Consider the following 22,259-nt stretch of genomic DNA (forward strand, 5'->3'; position numbering starts at 1 on the left):
AAGCCAGGTGATAAGCCTAGGGCAGAGATACTTGCTTTGCCAGGTCGTATTATAACGTATATGCATTCTCTTATTCCACCGAGAAAGGTTGATTGGGACAAGTTATTGGCTTGTCGTCAGAAGAGAGATGAGAGTGTGACTGATTTTTTCACTCGGTTTTAAAATTTGTTTCTGGATTATAGTGGGCAGGGTTTGTCTATTGAGGGAGGTGTCTGATTGTTTGTTAATAGATTAAATTTCAAATTTGCTTCCAGAGATTGCTTCTCGATTGCAGGCTTCCGAGATCACCTGGTCCACCTTTTCGGCTTCTGTTATTTTGAAAATGGCACAGTATTATGAGCATAGGGGAAATGAGGATAAGGAGAGGATGGAGAAGAAGCACAAGGATTTGAAGACAAAGGTGTTGTTGCAGCAGGCTTCTAGAGGGAATGGTAGAGGACGTGGTGGTTTGGGCCAACAGCTTCCATGTACTAGCAGGAATACTACGCCTGTATGGCCGAATCAGTGTGCGTTTTGGTAGGAGGAACACAGGCATATCAAGTGTCCTGTGCAGAAGGTGGTGGCCCCAAGAGGACGAGGTTCTCATGGACGGGGTCATGGAGCTGAAGGAGCAGACAGGGTTCAGAATGCTGTGGCCTCACAGGGTCGTTCTGATAATAATTACTTTTATGACCCTCGGGGCGGACAGTATTATCATGATGACTATAGCACAGATGAGGTGACAGGAATGTCTTACAGCTAGGACAGCCAGGGACAGAGTGAGGGACTTGTTTCGATACATGAAGGTCAGCACGGTCCTTATGTTACTGTGAACTTGCATGGTTGAGCTAAGGAATTTTTGGTGGATACAGGTGCAATGAACAGTTCTTTTTCTCGCTCTTTGGTCCCTGGGGCGGCTCTGGCTGTCCATAACAATGTTTCCATAGGTTTTTCTGGTGTACCTGTTGTAAGCCCCATTTCAAAACCTCTTGCTTTGACCATAGATCCTTTCACTGTCGAGTCCCCATTTTTGTTGACATGTAATTGTGGTGAGAATTGGATGGGTCTGGATCTATTGATAAAAGTGCATGCCACAATTTTTTGTTCTCCAGACGGTGTCTATATGACAATAGGTCCGGATGTGGTGTGCGCTAAGCAGTGTCCGTCCAAAGATGCGCCTCTCCCTGCTGAGTTTAAAGACGTACCACCCACTCTGTGGGCGACGGGCGACACAGATGTGGGATTGTTGCAGATATTTCCTGTTTCGTTAATGATGGTGCCATTTTACCTCGTGTCCCTCAATATAAAATACCGCAGGCAGGAGAGCAAGCCTTGTTGCAGATCGTACAGGATTTGATTAAGAAAGGTGTGTTTCTGATTCTTAAAAGGGCCACCCCCAGGTTCCTCTGATGACCATGAAGATGTTTATCGTTTTTTGATCGATTTGCGTGAAATTTATAAAATAGTGATTCCTCAGTTTCCTGTGGTTCCTGAAATAATCACTTTTCTGACAATGATTCCCTCTTCTGCTAAATTCTTTTCTGTCATTGATTTGAAAAATGTGTCCTTAAGTATTCCTAATCATTCTGATAGCACATATCTGTTTGGGTACACCCTAGCTGGCAGAAGCTTTATATTCTGTTGAGCTTCTCTGGGCTATACTGAAAGTCCAAGTATCTATTGTCAAGCTTTGAAGGCCCAAATGAACTCCCTTATGCTTCCTGCAGGTAATGTATTGCTTCAGTATGTTGATGACCTTCTCATCGCTTCTGACACAGAACAAAGTTGCAGGGACATTACAGTTAAATTGGTGTTGCACCTAGCACACCACGGACATATAGTGCCCCTTTCCAAATTTCATTATTGTCGACAGGAGGTCACCTATTTAGGTTACCTACTGTCAAAGGAGGGTAGGAAACTAAATCTGGAGCGTATTAGTGTTATTGTTAAAATGCCCATTCCTCAAACTCAAAAAGATGTGCACGCTTGTATTGGTATTACTTCCTACTGTCACCAGTGGATCCCAAATTATTCCGTATTAACCAAACACCGTCTTGCTTTGACTACTAAAGATGTGCATGAACCCCTGCCTAGGATGCCTGAATGTCAGCAGTCTTTTGAGCAATTAGAAAGTGCACCTTGTTCGGCTCCAGTGCTTGGCACGCCTAACTACAGGAAGCCATTTGTATTATATGTCCATGAGACGGCTAGTTGTGTGCCTTCTCTTCTAACACAAAACTTGAATATATAAAGGCCAGGAAAGCCTTCCATAAACAGATATGGAAAGCTTGTGCTGCATTTGTTGCCAACAAAATCAATACCAGCAATAACCCCTGTAAAATGATCTTCACCTTGTTAAAGGATACGGTGAAATCACTGTTGACAGTTGATAACACTATCGCTTCCAATGCCCAATGTGAAACTTTGGCCACCTGTTTCATTATTAAAGTGGTGGGCATTTATGACAGCTTTCATCCTAAGAATGAGGCTTTATGCTTGATGAAGGGAGCTCTCTCTGGTAGTGAGTCTCATTCTCTCTTCACTTTTCCATCAATCTCGATTGATGGCCTTAAGGCCTTGTTTGTTAAAATAAAGTCAGGGTCTCCAGATGACCCCCTCAAATCGGATCTTTTTGTTAAATTCCAAGAATGCCTGCTCCCCAGCGGCCGGGAGCTTATTAAACTAAGCTTAAGGACATCAGAGTCGTCACAATACTGGAAACATGCTGAAGTCATTCCTCTATTAAAGAAGCTGTCATTAGATGCCTCTAGGCCGGAGAACTATTGCCCGATCTCTCTCCTTTCATTCTTGGCTAAAATAACGGAATCATATGTGAATACCATATTAACGCAATATTTGGAATCCCATTACATATTGGATTCATTGCAAATTGGTTTTCGCCCCAGACACAGCACTGTCAGCCCTAATGGCAGTTACGAAGCAACTTAGAGCTTCCATGGATGAGGGCAATACGGCGGCACTTATTAGATCTTAGTGCCACCTTTGATACGGTCTCGCATAACATCCTGCTCCTTCAGTTGCAGGAGATCAGTATCCCTGGAAATGCCCTCACCTGGTTCTCATCTTTTCTATCTGACAGGTCCTTTCAGGTCATTGCCCCTCCCTTTTACTCTAAGACATATTCACTATGCTGTAGTGTTCCTCCAGGGTTGGCATTGAGTCATACCCTGTGCAATATTTATATTCGCCCATTGGCTGTGTTGGCCAAAACCCGTGATATTTCTCTGGTGTCATACGCGGACGACACGCAGTTGATACTATCCTTTAGTAAGGACCCTAACCAGGACACCTCCAAATTTCAGGAACACCTATCTGTCATAGCTGCTGGATGGAAATGAATTGCCTTCAGCTTCTTTGTTCTAAAACAGAGATCCTCCTATTAAGTAGAGACTCTCATCTCTGGGGTGTCAAATGGTGGCCGCCGATGCTGGGCACTCCTTCTGTGCCAAAAACCGTTGTAAAAAGCCTTGGCGTTCGGTTCGACAAGGCCCACGCTAAGTCCGTGGCAGGGACCTGTTTTTGCCTCCTGCGTGGCCACAAACCCATTCTGGTTTTTTTTTATCCCCACACCCGTCAGTTGATCAAACAAGCTACTGTTTTGGCTAGTCTGCAATAGTCTGCTGCTTGGATCTAATAAGTTCATAATCAACAGGATACAGTGCACCATGAACTCGTCAGCCTGAACATTGTTTGCCCTGCCTAGACATAGTTCTGTCTCCGGTCTGCCGCGTCACCTTCATTGGCTGCCCGTAGAGCAAAGAATCGAATTCAAAGCACTCTGCATAACACACAAAATTATTTCAGGCGCAGGCCTGGCGATTCTGAGCAATCTATGTCTCCCTCAAACTCTGACCCGCGTTCTTCGCTCTGCTGGCCTACATCTGACACGCGTGCAGTGGTTCTGTAGGTCCAGAGCAGGGGGACGCTCATTCCCGGTACTTGCACCCGCTCTTTGGAACTCTCTGCCACTTTCTTTCTATCAGAAACATCACCATTCTCCTGTCCTTTAGAAGGGCTGTGAAGACTTGGCTTTTCCAATGATCAAGTAGCTCCTCTTGCATCCTCTTCTCTGACATTTAGAGCTGGGACGTCCCCTTGCTGGGACAGCCATGCACTCTATAAATCCTATAACATAACATATTTGATGCTTCCCACAACCCATTGGTAAACAATCTGCCTTATTCACAGTAACTCTCTTCTAATTTTAAAGATTACTGAGAATATAGCATGCAGTTTAGCAGATCTTTAGGCACCTGAACACCAGAGTACTGTGGTGATTAGTACATTTCTCTGTATACCGTTCTAAATTGTTTTAAATTTGTAACTGCTATTTTACATTATTTTGATAAGAGAGGCAAGCCAAGTGCTTAGATTGCTACTGCCAGAAAGGCTCTGCATTTTCAGATTAGATATAATTGAAGCCTGTTGGCCAAAATTGATGTATGCGTCCCAGATTGAAGCAGTAATTTAAAAATGAAAATTATCTGTTCTATTTTGATTTTAATGCCAATTTCTGGGTACACACCACATACAGATATGTGAAAGATCTAAGTTGAAAACGTGTCCCTTTCAAGGAGGTGATTTATTTTACTTAAACAAATTCAGACTTGATCCCACCTGTTCTTGTGCCACAGACAGAACGAGGGTTTGACTGCTACAACTTGGCAATATTCAAACTGGATAAAAGCCTATGTAAACAAATGAATGAAGTAGTAGAGAGATTTACATTTATGAAACAAGGTCAATCACCACGTGAACCAGTAGCGATGTTTTATGGCATCTCTAAAATAATTAGCAGATTCTTGTAATTACAAGTCATTCGAAAGTGAAATGCTCAGAGACCAACTAGTCCAGAAAGTGTACGAAAGAAGGCTGCAAAAGAATCTACTGAATACTAAAAACATTGCTACACAAAGCCATAGAAATAGTGCAAAGGGCGTAGAATACTAACTAACGGTTGAAAAGAATATCAGAAGATCCCTCAGTAGGAGTGGCTAAAATTAAAAGCGGTAATGTTCAATAAGACCAGGAATGCTGAAGAAATGATAGCATTAAAAATAACTTACTAAAAACTGGACTGCAGTTGTCTCAAATACAAAATTAAAGAACATTTATCCCAGAATGACAGTTACCTTGTGATTTTGAACCTATGTTGAAGGGACTTTGCCCCCGGATGTGCAAGGCCAAAAGCGACATTACCACATTTAGACCCAGAGCAAATGTTAATCAACTGCCAAAAATAAATAACTACGTATTCAAAGAAGACATTATCTTACAAACCAATGAAGAAGTCACTTGAAGAACAACCCTTATAATAAATCATAGTGATCACTGATTCAGGGGCACGTTTCACTCTAATCAGTAGAAACAACTGTCCCCTATTTTAACAATACAAATTAAATCCCACCGATCTGACGTTGGTGGCATAGGGGAGTACACCTATTGATGTCCTACATTATTTTTATTTTAGACTCCCAAGTTCAAAATGCCATTTGTATGAATACATAACCTCTTGCCTAACATTGGGGAGATGCTGATGACAATAAGTGGAGCCACCTTAGTTTCCACTTTATATTTGTCACCAGCAAATCATCAAACCTCTTTCCTGAATCCAGGATGCTGCCTTCATTTATCACTCCTAAGGACCTATAGGTATAATTACATTCCATTCGAGCTTGTTTCCACAGCTGCTGTATTTTAGCATGCTATTTATCAGTTCTTCAGGCATATCCCAAACATGACTTACTTGCAAGACAATAAATTGGTAAAAGCCATAGCAGGAGATACCACACCTCAGAAGAAAGATCAACTTCCCTCTTTTTTGGGGATCACAAATGATGGAGCAAGATTTCATATGTAACAAAACTTGCTCGGATTCAACCCTCTCAAAATAACATGTAATACATTAACCAACATGTCTTGAAAGTACTAAAAATTGCACCACACAACATTTCTTTTATGTAGGGGACGCTTGCATAGTTGTTTTACTAATCAGTAACCCGGTGTCCTAAAATGGCCGACGAAAACGCTGGTTCTTATCTGCGCATGCGTCTACTGCATCTACGTAGTATGACGTACTTTGCTTTTGGTGGGAATTCTTTACAGCTGCGCAGTAGTGCCAGAAATGGCCGCTTTGAATCTCACATCCTAATGCATATGTTTTTGCCTAAACTAAACCTCGTGTATTTTGCTTAACTGCTAATGCAATAGATAAAATAAAGTAATGGGATTAGAGGAATAACTGGTATACAGTGCATTCATTTATTTTCGTATTCCAACGTGTCCTTCTTTGACTTTATTATTAGCTCCTAATTGGGCCTGAAGAGTGACTTATACCGCCATCTTGAAACCTGAATGCGCATGTCCTGAAAAGTACTGCCAGACCTCGAGCTATGTCATTGAATGAGTGCCAAGTCCCATCTTACCAATGATGCGCCTGGGAACCTAACCTTCTGACCCGGAGAAGAGAATAAAATAAAATAAATTGTTTTACATTGTATGTGAAATGAAATGAAATAATGCTGAGTGGAAAAAAATCATGGGAAATAAAGTTATGGGTGGGAATTTTGAACTATTAAGTCAATGAAAATGAGATCATACTGGTATGGTGTGATGACCTCTCTACCGTCTATCTGACCAATCAAATAAAGGCAATATACAAATTTGCAACATTGGGGGGTGGTACATACCCTGGAGATTGGTATAACTAAGGTAGGCTCAGTCAGTTAGATTGTTCAACTTGTCACAGACCTGTCACTGACCCAACGTATGCTGAAGGAGAATCGAGAGCAGAGTGCTGGTCGAGCACTCTGACAGAAAAATCGGGAGTTTGCTGAGGGAGAAGAATCGATCTACCCAGTCGTGGTCCGAGAGTAGCTATAGAGAGGGGTGCAATGCTGGTGCTGAACTTAACGGAGGTTACCTGTCCTGTTGGCTCCTGATTAGTCGGGAGTCCTTTGCTTTTCCAGCCCTTGGCCAGGGGTTGGTCCTCGCGCCATTCTAGGTAAATATAAATCCGTGTGGTATGTCCTTGTACTGTTTTCCCTTCTTCACCCTTCCCTGGTACCAATGTCTAAGGATTTAATTAAGTCTCCAAAGATTTTCGCTTTGATAATTATTCTTATTCTTGAGAAACTGAGAAACTATCGAATAGTCTGTACTGGTACTTGACTCACAAAATATTGCTTTAAAGTGTTTAAAATTGCCCTGAGTCTGTGGTTTATTTATGGTAAAAGTAAAATGTCATACTACCTATTATTCTAACTGCCAGATCTATGTTCCTCAGGGATTAGAAAAATAAGTGACAAGGAATTGGTAAATTATGGTGTTCAGGTATAATTTATAAAACTCCTGATAGGCAGAGAAGAGAGAGAAAAGAGAGATTACCGGTTTAAAGTGTGTTTGTTTAAGGGCCCAAGTGAGTATGTTGTTTAGAAATATCCTAAACTGGTAAACTCGAGCCAAAGAATTACTCACGCATTATAACACATTTCTCTGACAAAACTGTCAACATGGGTAACATTGCCACTGCACTGCTTTAGCGCTTTATGACACAAGGAATAAGGGTATTTTAACGACTGCCCTCTGCAACATTGGTATAGGTGCTGGTCTATCTCAAATTAGGGACGGAAGCAAGGTTATCATTGCACATACATTTAGGGCATCAAGAGATGGAGAAAAAACTACACCACCTTCGAAAAAGAACACCGATGTGCTGGTGGGGCTGGTCTATGTCAGGAGGTACATGTGGAGTATGGAATTTGTTGTGAGGACAGATTATCACCCTTTGGTTGATGTGTTTACCACCAAAGTTGCTGGTCGGGCCATGGTGAGGATATGTGAATATCATAAGTGAAACATCCCCCAACTACATTAAAGGGCAACTGGACAGACACACAAAATTGACTAATGTCAGTAGACATGGTTAGTGCAATCACGATAGAACTATGTGGTGAGTTTATGCTAATTTCAAGACCATAACAGCTTTTTCTATTGGTTAAATTAAAAATGTCATTCAATATCAATTTAATTATTAAACTGAAATTTAGTATGCTAAATTCTTAAATTCCAAACATGTCATCAAAAAAGAAAGAGGGTCAGCTTTTATGTAGGCATTTATCATTTTCAGAGAAGTACATAGAAAGTTCAAAAATCTCTCTAAAATAACCTGGTCCATGTCTGCTGTAGTAAGAATATTTTCAAGCTTCTTGGAGACTATCAACACAACATGTGCCCACTGAATATGCACACCACTGCGACTGCCTATCTCTAATGCGTTTTACTATGTATGCGCTGTAAGACATAACATCCGTGCTCGAGTTATGAATACTGATGTCAGATATTCCCAGAGTTATCTTTTGAGTATTCTTGTTGCTTCACTATGTTCTGTTTTAGGAGGGTGACAGATGATTCAATGTACTAAGTATGAGGTGGGTTGAGTTGGGAGAGGTGACCTTCAATGGTTTTACAAGGAATGTTGTTTTATGTAAAATGTGTATTTTTCTTTCAGGTTCTAGCTCAGCGAGCCTTCCAACGATATGTCACTGAGCTACAGACCCACAGATTTGGGTCAGTTTCAGAGGCAGTGCATGCCCGGGAAGGAATTTGTCCCACTTCAATATTACTATTCCTACCCATATAATCACAATACTATCCTTGAACACTAATGGTCATTTAGACCGTATCAAAAGGTCGGCTGTATTACGTTACATTAAAAGACTCAGACCGAGTGTAGTCCTATTGCAAGAAACTAACCTACTGGGAACCAAATACCCCTTCCTTGCTAGATTACTTGATAGGTATGATAGGGCCTTCCATTCAGGCTTCAAGCAGGGCGCTAGGAGTGTGACCCTGACAGTGACTAAGGTGCGTGAAGACCCCCAAGGGTGGTACATTGGAATTGAGGGCCGTATGGCCTTCAAACATACAGCTTCTCCTCGTGTTATGTGCCTCTGCAGCTGCTGTAACCCACCCTCCAGGTGTTACAAACTTTGCTGGTGTCATTACCCGTAGGGACCACACTGGTTGGAGGAGACTTCAATGCTGTTCCTGACTCCGAGCGGACACCTCCACCGACCCCCACTCTAGCAGGAGGACCGGTTCAACATGTCTTACAACCTGGGCTGACTCCCTAGGTCTTTGCAATGCATGGCATGGCATCTTTTGGAGCGAGCATACACCCAACAACTTTCAAACTGTGTCGTCTAAAATGATACTTTGGGCCGAAGGAAAAACCCTCACTGAGAGGACTGCTTAAAGGATATGTTCGTAGACAGGAGTCTGCACAGTATGAACAAATAACTACCCTGTAAAGTAAGATACTCACTCTGGAGTGCCCAACTTGGGGGAGACACATCGCCTGCTGAAACTAGTGCACACTGAGCTAAGACAGGTCTCCCTTGAGGAGGCCAAACAGTGCTGGAGGGCCTCAACTCAGAGAGTCTACTAATCTGGGAGAAATGTCCGGTACATTACTTTACTGGCTGGCAACATGGAATGTGTTCACCAGAGTGGTACCTGAGATTAAAGACCCAACAGGTGACCTTCGAGGGGAGTTACCAGAGAATGCCCAGGCGTTTGCGGCATTCTAGCAGGATCTCTATGTGTGGCGCCCAGTGCCGCCGTTGGAAATAGAAATTCCTATTCTCCATGACATCCCACTACCCTCATTCATGCAGTCCCTAGCTCAGGACCTGAACCGGCATCTGACAAAAGAAATGGTGGATTCAGCTATCTCTGCACTCCAATCGGGGAAGACCTCTGGACCTGATGGGTATCCCATCGAATACTATAGGAAATGTTGCTCACTCATTGTGCCCCACTTACTAAACGTTTATTGGGATTTAATACAACACGGTTTGTTTTCAGCCGATCTTGAATGCTCATCTATTGTGATTATCCCCAAAGGGGGCATGCCCCTTGACCAATGCTCTTCATACCCTCCCTCTCACTCCCTATTTGGACATTGACATCTTTGCCAAAATGTTGGCGACACACTTGACTCGCACCCTAACCTACCTTTTTCACACAGACCTGTGTGGATTCATGCTGGGTAGAAGTACCCGTCATTGCATTCGACAAGTGCAAGTGGCACTTTACCAGTCACAATGGGTTGAAAGTAATTTATCTTTACCCCTTGTGGATTTTCACAAAGCCTTCAACACAATCTGATGGGAATTTCTGGAAGCAGCCCTCCTGAGGGCAGCCTTAGGAGTGAATTTTCAGAGAATGATTAATCTGCTCTATCACAACCAGATGGCCCAAGTCAGTGTAATAGATCCTCTTGCCCCTTCCCGATCCAAAGGCGGACGCATCAGGGTTTACCCCTCTCTCCACTGTTATTCACTCTGGCCATCAAGCTGTTGGCTCTTCAAATGCAATGCTACGTGTGGATAAGGGGTGGAAATGGAGAGCTGGTATGGAAGACTGAGTGGCACTCTATGCCAACGACATCCTACCAATCCTTGTGCCGCGATGCCTGGAGATCGTTCGTATTTATGGGGAAGCCTCCAACGTATGTGTCAATGCTAGTAATTCCCTCTTGGTAGAAGCGAGAGGGGACGCAGAGGGCTGCTGAAGGTGCCCAGACATTCCAATATGATATAATGCATTTAAATACTTGGGGATGCACATATACCATCACCCTGATGTGGGCTGGGAACTCAACTTCCAAGGCCTGAGCCTGGCCCTAGACTGGGATCTTGCCTGCTGGAAGAAACGTCAGCTCAGTCCTATGGGGTGCATTGCGATCTTTAAGATGCTGTGTCTCTCTGATATCTGTACGTACTGGCAAACTTCACATATCCTATTCCCTGACAATGGTTAGAATCCCTGACCTCCAAATTAACCTCCTTCATCTGGGCTGGAATTTGTCACAGACTGGCCTTCATTTCAGCATGGATATCGCCCTTCGATAGCGGGCTAGGGATCTATGCTTACTATCTGGCTGCACACGTGGTCTCCATCAACAAGTGGTTTACTGGAGAATGGGATGACCCAGCCTACCAACTGAAGCTGCATTTATTGGACTTTGAGGGAATGCTGGATTATTTGTATGGAAGCCCGGAGCCTCAGGTGGCACATTCATGCACCAAGTGGCGATACAGTGCTGGAGGGTGTCCCTGCACCTGATTCGCTGGGACCGCAGACTAACAGAACTTACCCCCTTATGGCGGGGCACATCGCTCTGGCACCTTTCTGCACTGGAAGGGTTCCACCAGTGGGGTTGAATAGGCATTACATACCTGGGGAACCTACTTCGAAATGGCACTCTTGTCCAAGAATTAAAAGAACATTACTCCCTAGTGAATATACAATTTTTCCGGTTTCTCCAAAAGTGACATGCTCTGAGGACACACCTAACCCCTGACATTCAACTCCCAGAATGTAGCCCCCTTGATGGCATAGGTATTAATTGGGTGGTTGGAAAAAGAAGCAATAACCCAGATCTGTTGCTCCGTGATTGTTCATGCACTAAATGTCCTTGCCGCAAGAGGTGGACTTAATGGGTGGGTGACCTTGATGACACCAACTGACGGAAAGCTTGCTTGGGCCCCAGGGAACCGGCAATGTCTGCACGGTTACTCGTGATCTAGGTTAACCATCTCCATTTGACCTACCTGTCCCGGGCAGCATACAGCAGGTGTTCACTGATACCCATCCCATTTGTGCACGCTGTAGATTAACCACTGCTGAATTCTTCCATTTAGCATGTAACTGCTCCAGACTCAGACCCTTTTGGAATGGGTTGTCTCGGAGGTCCTTGGATGCCCCATTGAGCTTACTCCTAAGATGATCCGTTTGGGACTGCTAGAGGAATTGGGTGGCCTTCATGCTGAGAGACTCTTCCTGGGTATGGCCTGTTTAGTGGCCAGGTGAAGCATATTCTGTCTCTGGAAGCAGCTGAAGCCCCCCTCGTTATCAACATGGCACGCGGTTGTCGACTGGTGTGCACAGCAACAAAAGCAAGCCCATATATGAGGCCCAGGGATGTCCTCACAATCATGAAAAAGTGTGGGGGAAGTGGTGGGCTTATCATAGACTCTCATCATACGTGGGAGGAATTACGTGTGGACTGCTATACCTGTAACTGTGAACAGCCATACTTCTCCTTCTTTTCCTTGTAATGCTCTTATTGTATGGATAATCTTCGCTGTACTGGTATTTTTAAAATGAAATAAATTTGGTTACAAAAAAAATATAAATTTTCGAGTTTCTACTATTGTTCATGCAATCATCACCTAGACATACAGTTTATGAAACTATTCAATAGACTAGCGTAACAACTTACCACGACAAAGATTATTGACAAAAGCACTGCTCAATGTAACCATAGTTGGGAGATCTTCTATGCGTGGCAGTTTGATGATCTTTTGGCTGGCAGAGTGTCCAGCCAAAAGTTGCAGCTCTCCTTCATCATATCGACTACCAATTCCAATGGGAAATACAGAAACTCCTGCAGGAAATTTAAACACAATGCTTTTTAATACTTTTTAAGTTAATGGAAGTACATTTTGCAAATATAATGTTTTTATCTGAGAAGCAGGGTCTGAAGTTTGGCCAAGTAAGTAATGGCTTCAATGGTGGGCTGATTTTTGTTAATTCTATTTACTGAATATTGCTTTCACATTTATTTATAATTCCTAACTGTTTACCTTTTTCTTTCTTATATCGACATAGGGTTAATTTTGGAAATTGTTAATAGTGTAAAACAGTGATACCCAAACTTTTTAAAACTATGACCCACTTTTTAGAATGACAAACTTTCATGACCAACCTGGCTTAAATGGACATGAGATGGGAAGATTTGGATTTGGGTGCCATTTTATTAATAATTACGTAAATAGGAATAATCGCAACATTTTCAGTAAATTTTGTGTCAAAAACAAGAAATTACCAAAATTACTCCAATTACTCCTGCACTATTAAAGTTGCGCCCAGGCTGAATTACCACCCGATCCGCTCATCACATCAAACATAGATGGAACCACTCGGTCACTGTTGATGTTTCTTTCATGCACTGCTTCACACGCTCACTCAGCCTTGAATACAGCTAAATAAACACAGTAATGTCAGCATTCTAAGTGCCTGATTCACAAAGGGCATCTGCACTCATGGCAGAGGCCCTGCAGTCATGGTGGATTCTCTGCACTGTGGGTGGAATCTCCACAATGAGAATTCTCATTGCCAAGATTCCGGCCCCAGTGTGGAGACTCTCCCATGACTGTGGGACATCTGCCACCAGTGCAGAGACCCTATGTGAATCAGGCCTAATCTGTGCATTCCAATCTGAGTGCTAACTTGGCCTATATTAAATGCAAACGAGGTGTCACTGTTTGGCAAAAGACAATATTTTAAAGATTCAGATAAAAAACCTCTATGGTATGTGTGAGCAAAAAATTGAAAGAATGCATAATTACTGTTCATGCTAGCAGTCTGAGCTGCTGTGTGAACTGCATCCAAGGACTTGTCAGTCACTACAATTACTGCTATCTTTGATGCCCCAGGTCTTCCTCCGTGTGCTTCAGACATGACATTCTGCACAGCAAACAGCACTGCTTCACCTACAAACAAAGAAAACAAACTTTAAATGACAAATGAGTCACCTGAAGGACCAGAGAAAGACTGTTGAGGAAATAAACAGCTTTAGTAAATCAAATTACAACTGCTCAAACATAAAAAAGAAACACCAACAATTTTGACAATGCACTTGTGGGCCAAAAGGCTAGATTAAAAAGCAAGACTGAGAGATGGCCTCCAAATATTAATGAAAAATATTCCTATTTATGAACTCAACAACTCTTAGGCCATTGGGACCTTTACATATTATATTCAGACAAGAACTTCTTACGCTGGGAGGAATGCATGAGCAAAGGGAGATACTATTGGTTGAACCTCTTGCTGTTAAAGGGGCTGATTAACAAAGCATTTAAAGACAATGGGGCATAGTAAAACAAAAGTACTCTTTAAAGGCACTCTTGCATGCCTCCCTCAATCAGCCTAGAAATGTAAAGCTCCTTACTAGAAAAAGTGCAAAAGGGGCCCTTTCTTTTTTATATGTACTAATTGTCTATGACTATAGCCAGACCATTCTCATTTTATTTCCGTTTTAGATGTGTTAGGGCTAATTCATAAAGGCATATAAGAGTACATATAGGGGTCCTGCAAGAGTACTAATTTAAGCGCTGCTAAATGCCTTAATGAATTAGTCCAAGTAGCTGTCATCCCTTTAAATATAATTTTAAAATTTCAACAATCTACATCAAGGAAGATGTATGCTTACCTACCACAGGTATTACCATGAAATATAGATGCAGATTTTCAAATTTCCTTAAGCACTCTAGTTATTTGTCATGGGAGCTGACATGAGTACACTGGCACACATCTCGCCTTTTTTACAGTAAAAAATCCTCCATCTATGCCTATCCACTGATGTCTTAAATTAAGAAATGTAAGTTATAGGAAAAGAAGCAATTTTAAAAGCATTTCTCAATTTCTCCTCACTGGAAAATGGCCCTGCGACTTGCTGCAACTACAAGTGGGCAGTGTTGTACTCCTCATTTACCACTCTACTTCAAAGTTCTTATGTTATACTTCGATAAACTAATACACAGGTTCAGTCTGCAATCTTATGCTTACCAAATGTTCTAGTTTTTTTATATAAACACCACTAGATTGTTTGTATACAGAGCACAGTGCTGCAACATCAATGACTCTGATTCAAGTTCTAACACTTATTCCTCCCCCAAAGTTATGATCAGTAGTTTCCGTAAGAAAACATGTGCTTACACCGAATAGATCTGGCACAGAGGCAATAATACTTCTTCAGAGAATTGCAAGAATAGTAGTTCAACAGCACCAATAGAAAAAGCAGAAACAATGAATTTCCAAACCAAATTAGCAAACTAAAGAAAGTGCAGTTAATAAATTGAGGAGACCAAAATGACAAAAATGAATGAGAGGCTCATGACCTTTGAAGTTTTGAAGAAAATGGCAGAAACTTCTATAAGGAGCAATTGGAATGTAAAAGTCAATCTAATTCTCTGGTGTGTGGGTGACAGGGAATTTGGCACCATTTGAGGCTCACGCAATGAAGTGTGGTTCACATACAGCCTAGCAATTCACCCCAGTCAACAGCTTTACCTTCAGTCTGTCAGATGGAAGATAAACGTTTGGAGTTCTCAAGTGTCATGTTAGGTTTTCTTTATGTTGAAATGTCAAATAAGGGAAAGATGTGCAAACATACAAAAACAGAGCAAACTGCAGACATTTCTAGAGAGAGGAGAGAGCTAACCTGATGAAATATTAATATAATTAAAACAAACTAAATGTCATAAAACAAAAGGCAATCCAACATAGAAGTGCAAAAGTAGTTCTGGATTCTCTTCAAAACAGGCATATGATAGGAGGCATAGTGAACTGAAAGGAGACAGTGAATGATTTTATGTGAGAACATACAGTACTGCAACTACAGTTCAAATTAAAAAAATACAACATATGAAATATGAAATACACAAGAAAAAATGTTCTATCAATTAAATCTGTTACTGCGGGAATAGCATTGAATTTGTGATTGTGCAAAGATGACTAAAATAGTGCATCACACAAAACTATTATGAAGAAGTGCCTAAACAAGTTTATGGAAGCTTCTTGCACCACAGTAAGGGGTTGTGGAAGATCAATTCTTATTCCCAGCATGAATATGCAGTGTCTTCTTTTGTTCCTCAAGGGAAGAAGCATCCTGTAATCTGCTCATGTTTCAGAGTTCCATTTTTCTGGAAACCCCATAATAGAAATAATAATCTTTCAATTAGGCAGAGAAAGTGGCAGAAAAAAAAATAATGGAACCTACATCCCCCACATTACTACTAGGCGTGGGCATAACTCCCGTAGTTCCATGTAGCATAATCACATGGAATTACCTAAGAATTCTGCAAGATCACACAGAATTATTCCAGAAAAGTTTCTTTCTGCACTAATGCATGAGACCACGGATAGCGAGCGCAAGCAGCCACCTCCTGGCTGTTTAGGGGATTTTTCCTCAACTCCCGCATCTAGCACTGCTTTCTTAGTGCAAATTGCAGCCTTGTGTCCAAAATGGATGGGAGGAAGCATTTTGAGCCATGAAATAGCTCTAAATCAAACAAAACGCGAATAGAGATTTCCCCCCCAAATTACTCTAATTAAGTGAGCAGGAGTAATCGCGTTAATATCTGTAATTCCATGTCAAAGAGTAACACAGTATTTCCCAAATTACTCTGATTACTCTGGCGTAACTGAAATTCTGCCCAGGCTCAATTGCTACGAGATAGAAAAATAATTAACACCCATTGGGGAACAATCAATCACAATGAAATGAAACAAATAAAAACATGAAAAAAGGAAACCTAAAGCATACAGATATCCACAATAAAATATGCATCATGCTATTATCAGAAGGAATACTATACCTATTTTGCTAGGACCCTCTTCTCTCAGTGTAATTTTGTCAATGGCATTTAAAAGATCCTCTCGCGTTTGTGAAGCTTTCCATGAAATCTCTAAAGTGGTTGCCCTTCCGTACTGCATAACCGACACTTGAGTTGTATTGACACCTAGTAGAAATAAAAATGTAAAACAAACGTTCTTAAAAATGAAACACAAAAACTTGTTAGAGGGCACTTCAGCTGAAGAATGTACAGTATGCTGGAAATTTGTTTATAGGTCTTCATTACTTATTACTTTTTAAGATGATACAGTGAACTAAAGATAATGTCCTAAATCATCCATTTGAAAGCCATACATTTGGGTTTGTGCCCAAATCCGAACAACAACTTGTGTGGAAGTACCACACTTTTCAGTGTACACATTGTAAAGAAAATAAATGCTACATGGTGCACAGTTCAGAATGGGCAGACAATACTGCATCTGGTAAATACCACTGTCCACTCTTTTGGTATTTACTAGAAGCAGAAAAATGTTCCAACATAAAAAGGATACTGAGAATGTTGCCCGAAGATTAGTGCTCGACCAAATCTTTTTAAAGCATCTTTTAATGCTTTCTATTATATATATATATATATATATATATATATATATATATATATATATATATATATATATATATATATATATATATATATATATATATATACATACAAATATATATATATATATATATATATATTTATATATATATATATATGTCACAAAAGGAAGTCTTTAATACATAATCAACTGATAACTGCATGAACTAAATAACAAACAGAACACTTTTAACAGCAGATTCTTATATATTTACGATGAATTACATATTTTATATGATGAGGATGGGAAAAAGGAAAAACTTTATGCATACGTTTAGACAAACATTAATTACAAATGTAGGATAGTTTATAGATATATTGTTGACATAGTGGGAGAATAAATACAGATCTGAATATCAAATGAGTTGGATTATGCAAGTATGAGTGATAGCGCTTCTGAAACGTTGTGCTCTGCAAATAACTAAAAGTCTACTATGGTTTCTAGGTTTCTTTGAAATCCTTTGTCCATAAGAAAAAAACTGACTGACACCATGGAGGATAATAGAAATGGGCATTTAAGGAACATTGAACCTCATGCAGCAATTGAAGTCATAACGAGAAAGTTATAAAAGGTTTACAGTCACAAAGGCTCAAAAACTATGTAACACGATGTACAACATATTTTCTTAGATGCTTTAGGTAAATTATAGGTAGTGTGAAGATGCAAATAAAAATAGTTGTAATTCACAGTAACAAAAACTGTTTTAAACTGTTTTGGTTGCATGTCCCACCGCAGATCGTGATGATGAGGCTTACAGACTTTCAGAGGACAAACTGAAAAAAAATTATATCTGTACTACACTTGTAAATGTGCATGTCCAATCATTTTTTCACTGTTGAAGGAGCGAAAAGCATCGTCTTTTCAGCAATGACTCAAACTTGTATGCTACTGGTGTCTTTGGGGATGGTCAGGCCTTTGAACTACCTTACATCATCGCTGTTGTTTTGCCTCTTTGAGGGCAATGATCTCAAGTAGAGATAATGATTTTGCTGTTCAAAACAATACCCTCATTGAGTCCTGGTTCTTATTTTCAAAGTGTGTGTATATGATATGGCTACGGAGCAAAATCACATTTGTCTAAAGTGGGTTGGTGGTGCAGCGCAAATTTGCCTGTCCTTTACGAGTCGCAAATATGTCACAATTTTGTAACAGATACATGACATGAATGCCATTTAGCCTTTGACTCTTATTTGGTCTAACAATATTAAAATAAGTGTTGCATTTGACATTATTACTAAAATTCATAGGAGTAGTGAATTTTATCAAACTATGCGTTTAACCGCGTATTACATAAGAAATGAATAACCTATCCGTACTTAGTCGATATGTGCTCACCATAAAGGTGACATTCAACTTTTGTGATGTGTGCCTCAATGCAATGAATAACATTAACTGATTAGATCACTAAATAGAAACCATGCTCATATATGTAGAATGTGACTACACTTGAAAAAATAAAAGGTTTATGGAATGTTTGTAGTAATATTTCATATTTAAAATGTTAAAAGATTTAAATGTAGTTCTTAACCATACTTACACATGATTATTCTAAATAATTTACTGTATTCTTTCTGTAACCTGTATCTAATGTACTGATCATTCATATTTGTTGGTGTTTAAATGTGACCATGCATATTAAATGTGCACTCTTGCTAATACTTTAGGCCTTTAATGCTTCATGCTGCATAAATTCTGGTTTTTATTTTCTCCTAACGTGACATTTCTTGCAGGTATTCACATGTATTATTAATGGTAGAATAGATACATTACTGTATTAGAGATAGAGAAAGAGCCTGAGAAGAAGACCTTGACAAAAGAACATGAAGGGCCATAGCGTTAACTGAAGGCCTATTCAGCAATGTTTCATCCTGGTATGTCCTTGAGAAGACAATGTCATCCCCATGTTTGATTTTAGGACATTGGGAAATTGTTGCAGTATACAACGTGAGAAGTTGAGAAACACAATAGACCCCTGATGATACTTCCAAAGGGGTGTTGCTCAAGAAGATTCTTGTGTGTTCGGATTCCTTTCAGATGCTCCATAGATGCCTTTCAGATTCTTTTTGACATGCCTTCAGAGACTTTCCCCTGAATGCTTAGAACACTTTTCCCTGAACTTTGAGAGGTTTAGACCTCTATGCTTTCTTGATCCTTTGCTGAGTGTGGGTTAGGGTAACACTTACCTGTATGACCCAAGAAGACCCCTGATCAAGCTTCTCAAATGTTGACACCTTTCCTTCTTATTTTTTTCCTTGCCTAGTTCTTATTTCCTTTATGGAAATGCCTGATTTCTGAGGTTATTTAGATCTCTACAACCATACTTTTAGCTGGAACTCTACTTTAGGTGATTTAGATTCATCCATGTATAGACAACAAAGTTTGTGACTCTACTTTAAGCATCAGATACTCCTTTTGATCTTTTGTATTTATTTGACTAAATTTGCCATTTGACTAATATTGGTTTGCCTCATTTCTTCCATAGATTGGACCTGCCTGTTGTTATTCTGTATCTTTATAGCATAGTGTTAAGTGTTGTATATCATAACTTGATTTTGAATTGGTAATAAACATTCTTAATGTTAGCTACCAGCTTTCCTTCAGAGAAATGCATAAGAAGTATTTAAGTGGCACCCAAATAACACTAACATCTAGAAATCAAACAACTGGGATCCGGTTGAAATATTTCATTTTGGCATAAAAAGTACCCAGTGGGACCAACTTTGAAAAATATAGCTGTTGAGGTTGCTTCATCCCTACTTTCTCTTTGTTGCCTTTCAACTTGAAATATTCCAGAAGGAAAGGGTGAGAGTTATAGCGGGCAAGGGCTCCACCAGCTTGATACCTTCTGCCTCAGGTCCCACCGAGCTGCATTTCTTGCAACAAAAAGCTCTAAGTGGGATGCACCAGGAAGTTTTTCCTGCCAAGTTTGCACCTTTTTCGAACAGCCTTGGCACCTTGCCGCTGCCCTCTAAAGGTTTACATTTTTTCAGTGCTGAATTTCTTTCTTCTGATCACTCAACAAGCTCCCAATCCTCAGTAGCAGTCTCCAACGTACAAAGGCATAGACAGCAGAAAGGGGCAGACTCAACCACTCCCTTCAGCACAGCCAGGACTGGAGCCTAGGTCCACGTGCCCAATGGTCTGCTGATTCTTCACAAAAATAAGTCTCATTGTTTGTACCCCTGGGGCCATGGACGGTCATCTGGCCTGACCCTGCAGAAGCACTTCCTGTTTTCATATGAAGGAACGCAGGTTCAGGCCTCAGTACTCTACCAGGTAGATGATGATTCTTCTGATCCTCTTGAGGCAGCCGTGGCCCGTAGTAGGTGTAACTGCAGGGCGGTGACGTTGGGAGGGGGAGGGGCAGTGTGAGGGGTAGTAATGTATGGATTACGGACTTTAACAGGTAAGTAAGCATATGAATAAATAAAACGTATTTCGTTGTGTGCACTGCATCACCAAATGTGATGCAATGCACGCAACGAAATTCGTTTTATTTATTTATATGTTTACTTACCTGTTAAAGTCCGTAATCCATACACTACTGCCCCCCACCCTGCCCCTCCCCCTCCCCACGTCACCGCCCTGCAGTTACACCTACTATCGGCCGTGGCTGTCATGAGGTCCAGTAGCGCTACCATATGCTGCTGGTGGAAAGACATTCTTTTTGTGGCCACTAGCCAATGATCGGTGAGACATCATAATGCCATTCATAGAAAGTTCTGATAGCCAAGCAAGTCCTTTTATCTGTCATACTCCAGAAAACCTTGCTCAGGGGGTCTACCAGCATGGCAGTATCCCAGGGCTTGTAGGGAGCTGTTTGCCTCACTCAAAATGAGGAAATCCTCTTGGAAAGCAAACCCAGGGTATTCCCTGTGAGGAAAGGAGGAATGTTGGGTGGCAACAGGCCATCATCGAAGGCAATTTACTGAACTCAAGTTACTCTATGGCCCTTTATGTTGGCCATCTACTATCACTATCATTCCCTATACTTTGCATTCCGAGATAGCTATGAGTGAATGCTGTGCAAATAAGCCCTTTGCCTTTCTGTCAGAGATCTGCTGACTGGCCAAAACCTTTCCTCTTACCAGAGCGGTAATTCACACAGAAACGCTAACACTAGGAGAGTTCATTCCTATCAGAGAAAGAATGAATTAATGACTTTCCAGGCATCAGCTGGTGATGGCCTGCATTTATTAAACTCATCTCTGGCCATGCTTATCAAAAACTTATTGTCAACTAGACTTTATGTAAGTACTGCAATGGTGCCCTCCTCATTTCCCTAGTCCTTTCCTAAACCAGTTTTTAAAATGTTTTAATCAAGCCAACAGGACAGTACGTGCGCTGTCTGCTGCGAGGCCTATTTTTACTTACCATGAACATAGAGGGGCTTCTAGCTCGCCCTTTACCTTCTGTTGTTTGGCTTTCCTCTTCACTCTATTTACCTGTTTCCAATTTGTGTCCCAGCTTGTCAGTCCAGTGTTTCTCCCTCCCAATGGAACACTGCCTCTTTACAAACAATTTGCTTGAAGCACTTCATTAGATTGTGTGAATTTTAGAAAGCTCCCTCATGTACGTCTATCCCCGAGCACTCCACACAGCTCTATGCTGCCCGAATGCTTCTCCTTGCCACTTGCACTTGCCCATGTGCTTCTCCCTATTGCTTCTCCCACTCGTGTCCTCCGTGTTACTTTACCCCAGACCATATGCTGCCTATCCTCCCCAATGTATCTTTTGCTTTGTATCCATCTCTCCCCCCTGCTGCTTTCACATCCCCTCTCAGGTTGCTTTGGGGCAAACCTCCTCCGTAATGCTCAGCCATTCATTCTGCAGCCTCCCAATGTTACTTCGCCATTTCCTCACCTTTCTCTATGTTGCTTCCACTCCCTCCGCCCTCCTGCTTTAAAAAACACACTTTGTGTGTTTTGTTTTCTTTTTAGTTACCAATCTAGCTCAGATCAGCAACTGGAAAAGAAAAAAGTGGCAGCATCATTTTGTAGTGTGTGTATGCATGGTGCACTTGCCTATAAAATGACACTGAGGGCCATGGCAAAGGATTTTTTTTGGGGGGGGGGCGGGGGGGGGTTAAAATGTATTTTAGCCATGCTGCACATCTTTTAATTCTATCACTACATGAACAGGCCGTTCCTAAGTTTCGGCCTGTTCCTTTTTTTTTACATATTATTCACCAAGAC

At 41.1% G+C, this 22,259-nt stretch overlaps 1 protein-coding gene across 1 annotated transcript in view; it reads right to left on the minus strand.

Annotated features, from left to right (window-relative positions):
- VWF (von Willebrand factor) overlaps positions 1-22,259 on the minus strand; it is a 1,169,185-nt gene that overhangs the window by 544,896 nt on the left and 602,030 nt on the right. The window contains exons 30-32 of the mRNA XM_078673989.1: positions 16,449-16,592; positions 13,419-13,562; positions 12,290-12,454 (exon numbers count right to left, since the gene is read on the minus strand). Of these exons, the coding sequence (XP_078530115.1) occupies positions 12,290-12,454; positions 13,419-13,562; positions 16,449-16,592 (453 nt within the window). The remainder of the gene's footprint in view (positions 1-12,289; positions 12,455-13,418; positions 13,563-16,448; positions 16,593-22,259) is intronic.

This window comes from Lissotriton helveticus, chromosome 1_1, assembly GCF_964261635.1.
Source record: "Lissotriton helveticus chromosome 1_1, aLisHel1.1, whole genome shotgun sequence".
Classification (NCBI taxonomy): domain Eukaryota; kingdom Metazoa; phylum Chordata; class Amphibia; order Caudata; family Salamandridae; genus Lissotriton; species Lissotriton helveticus.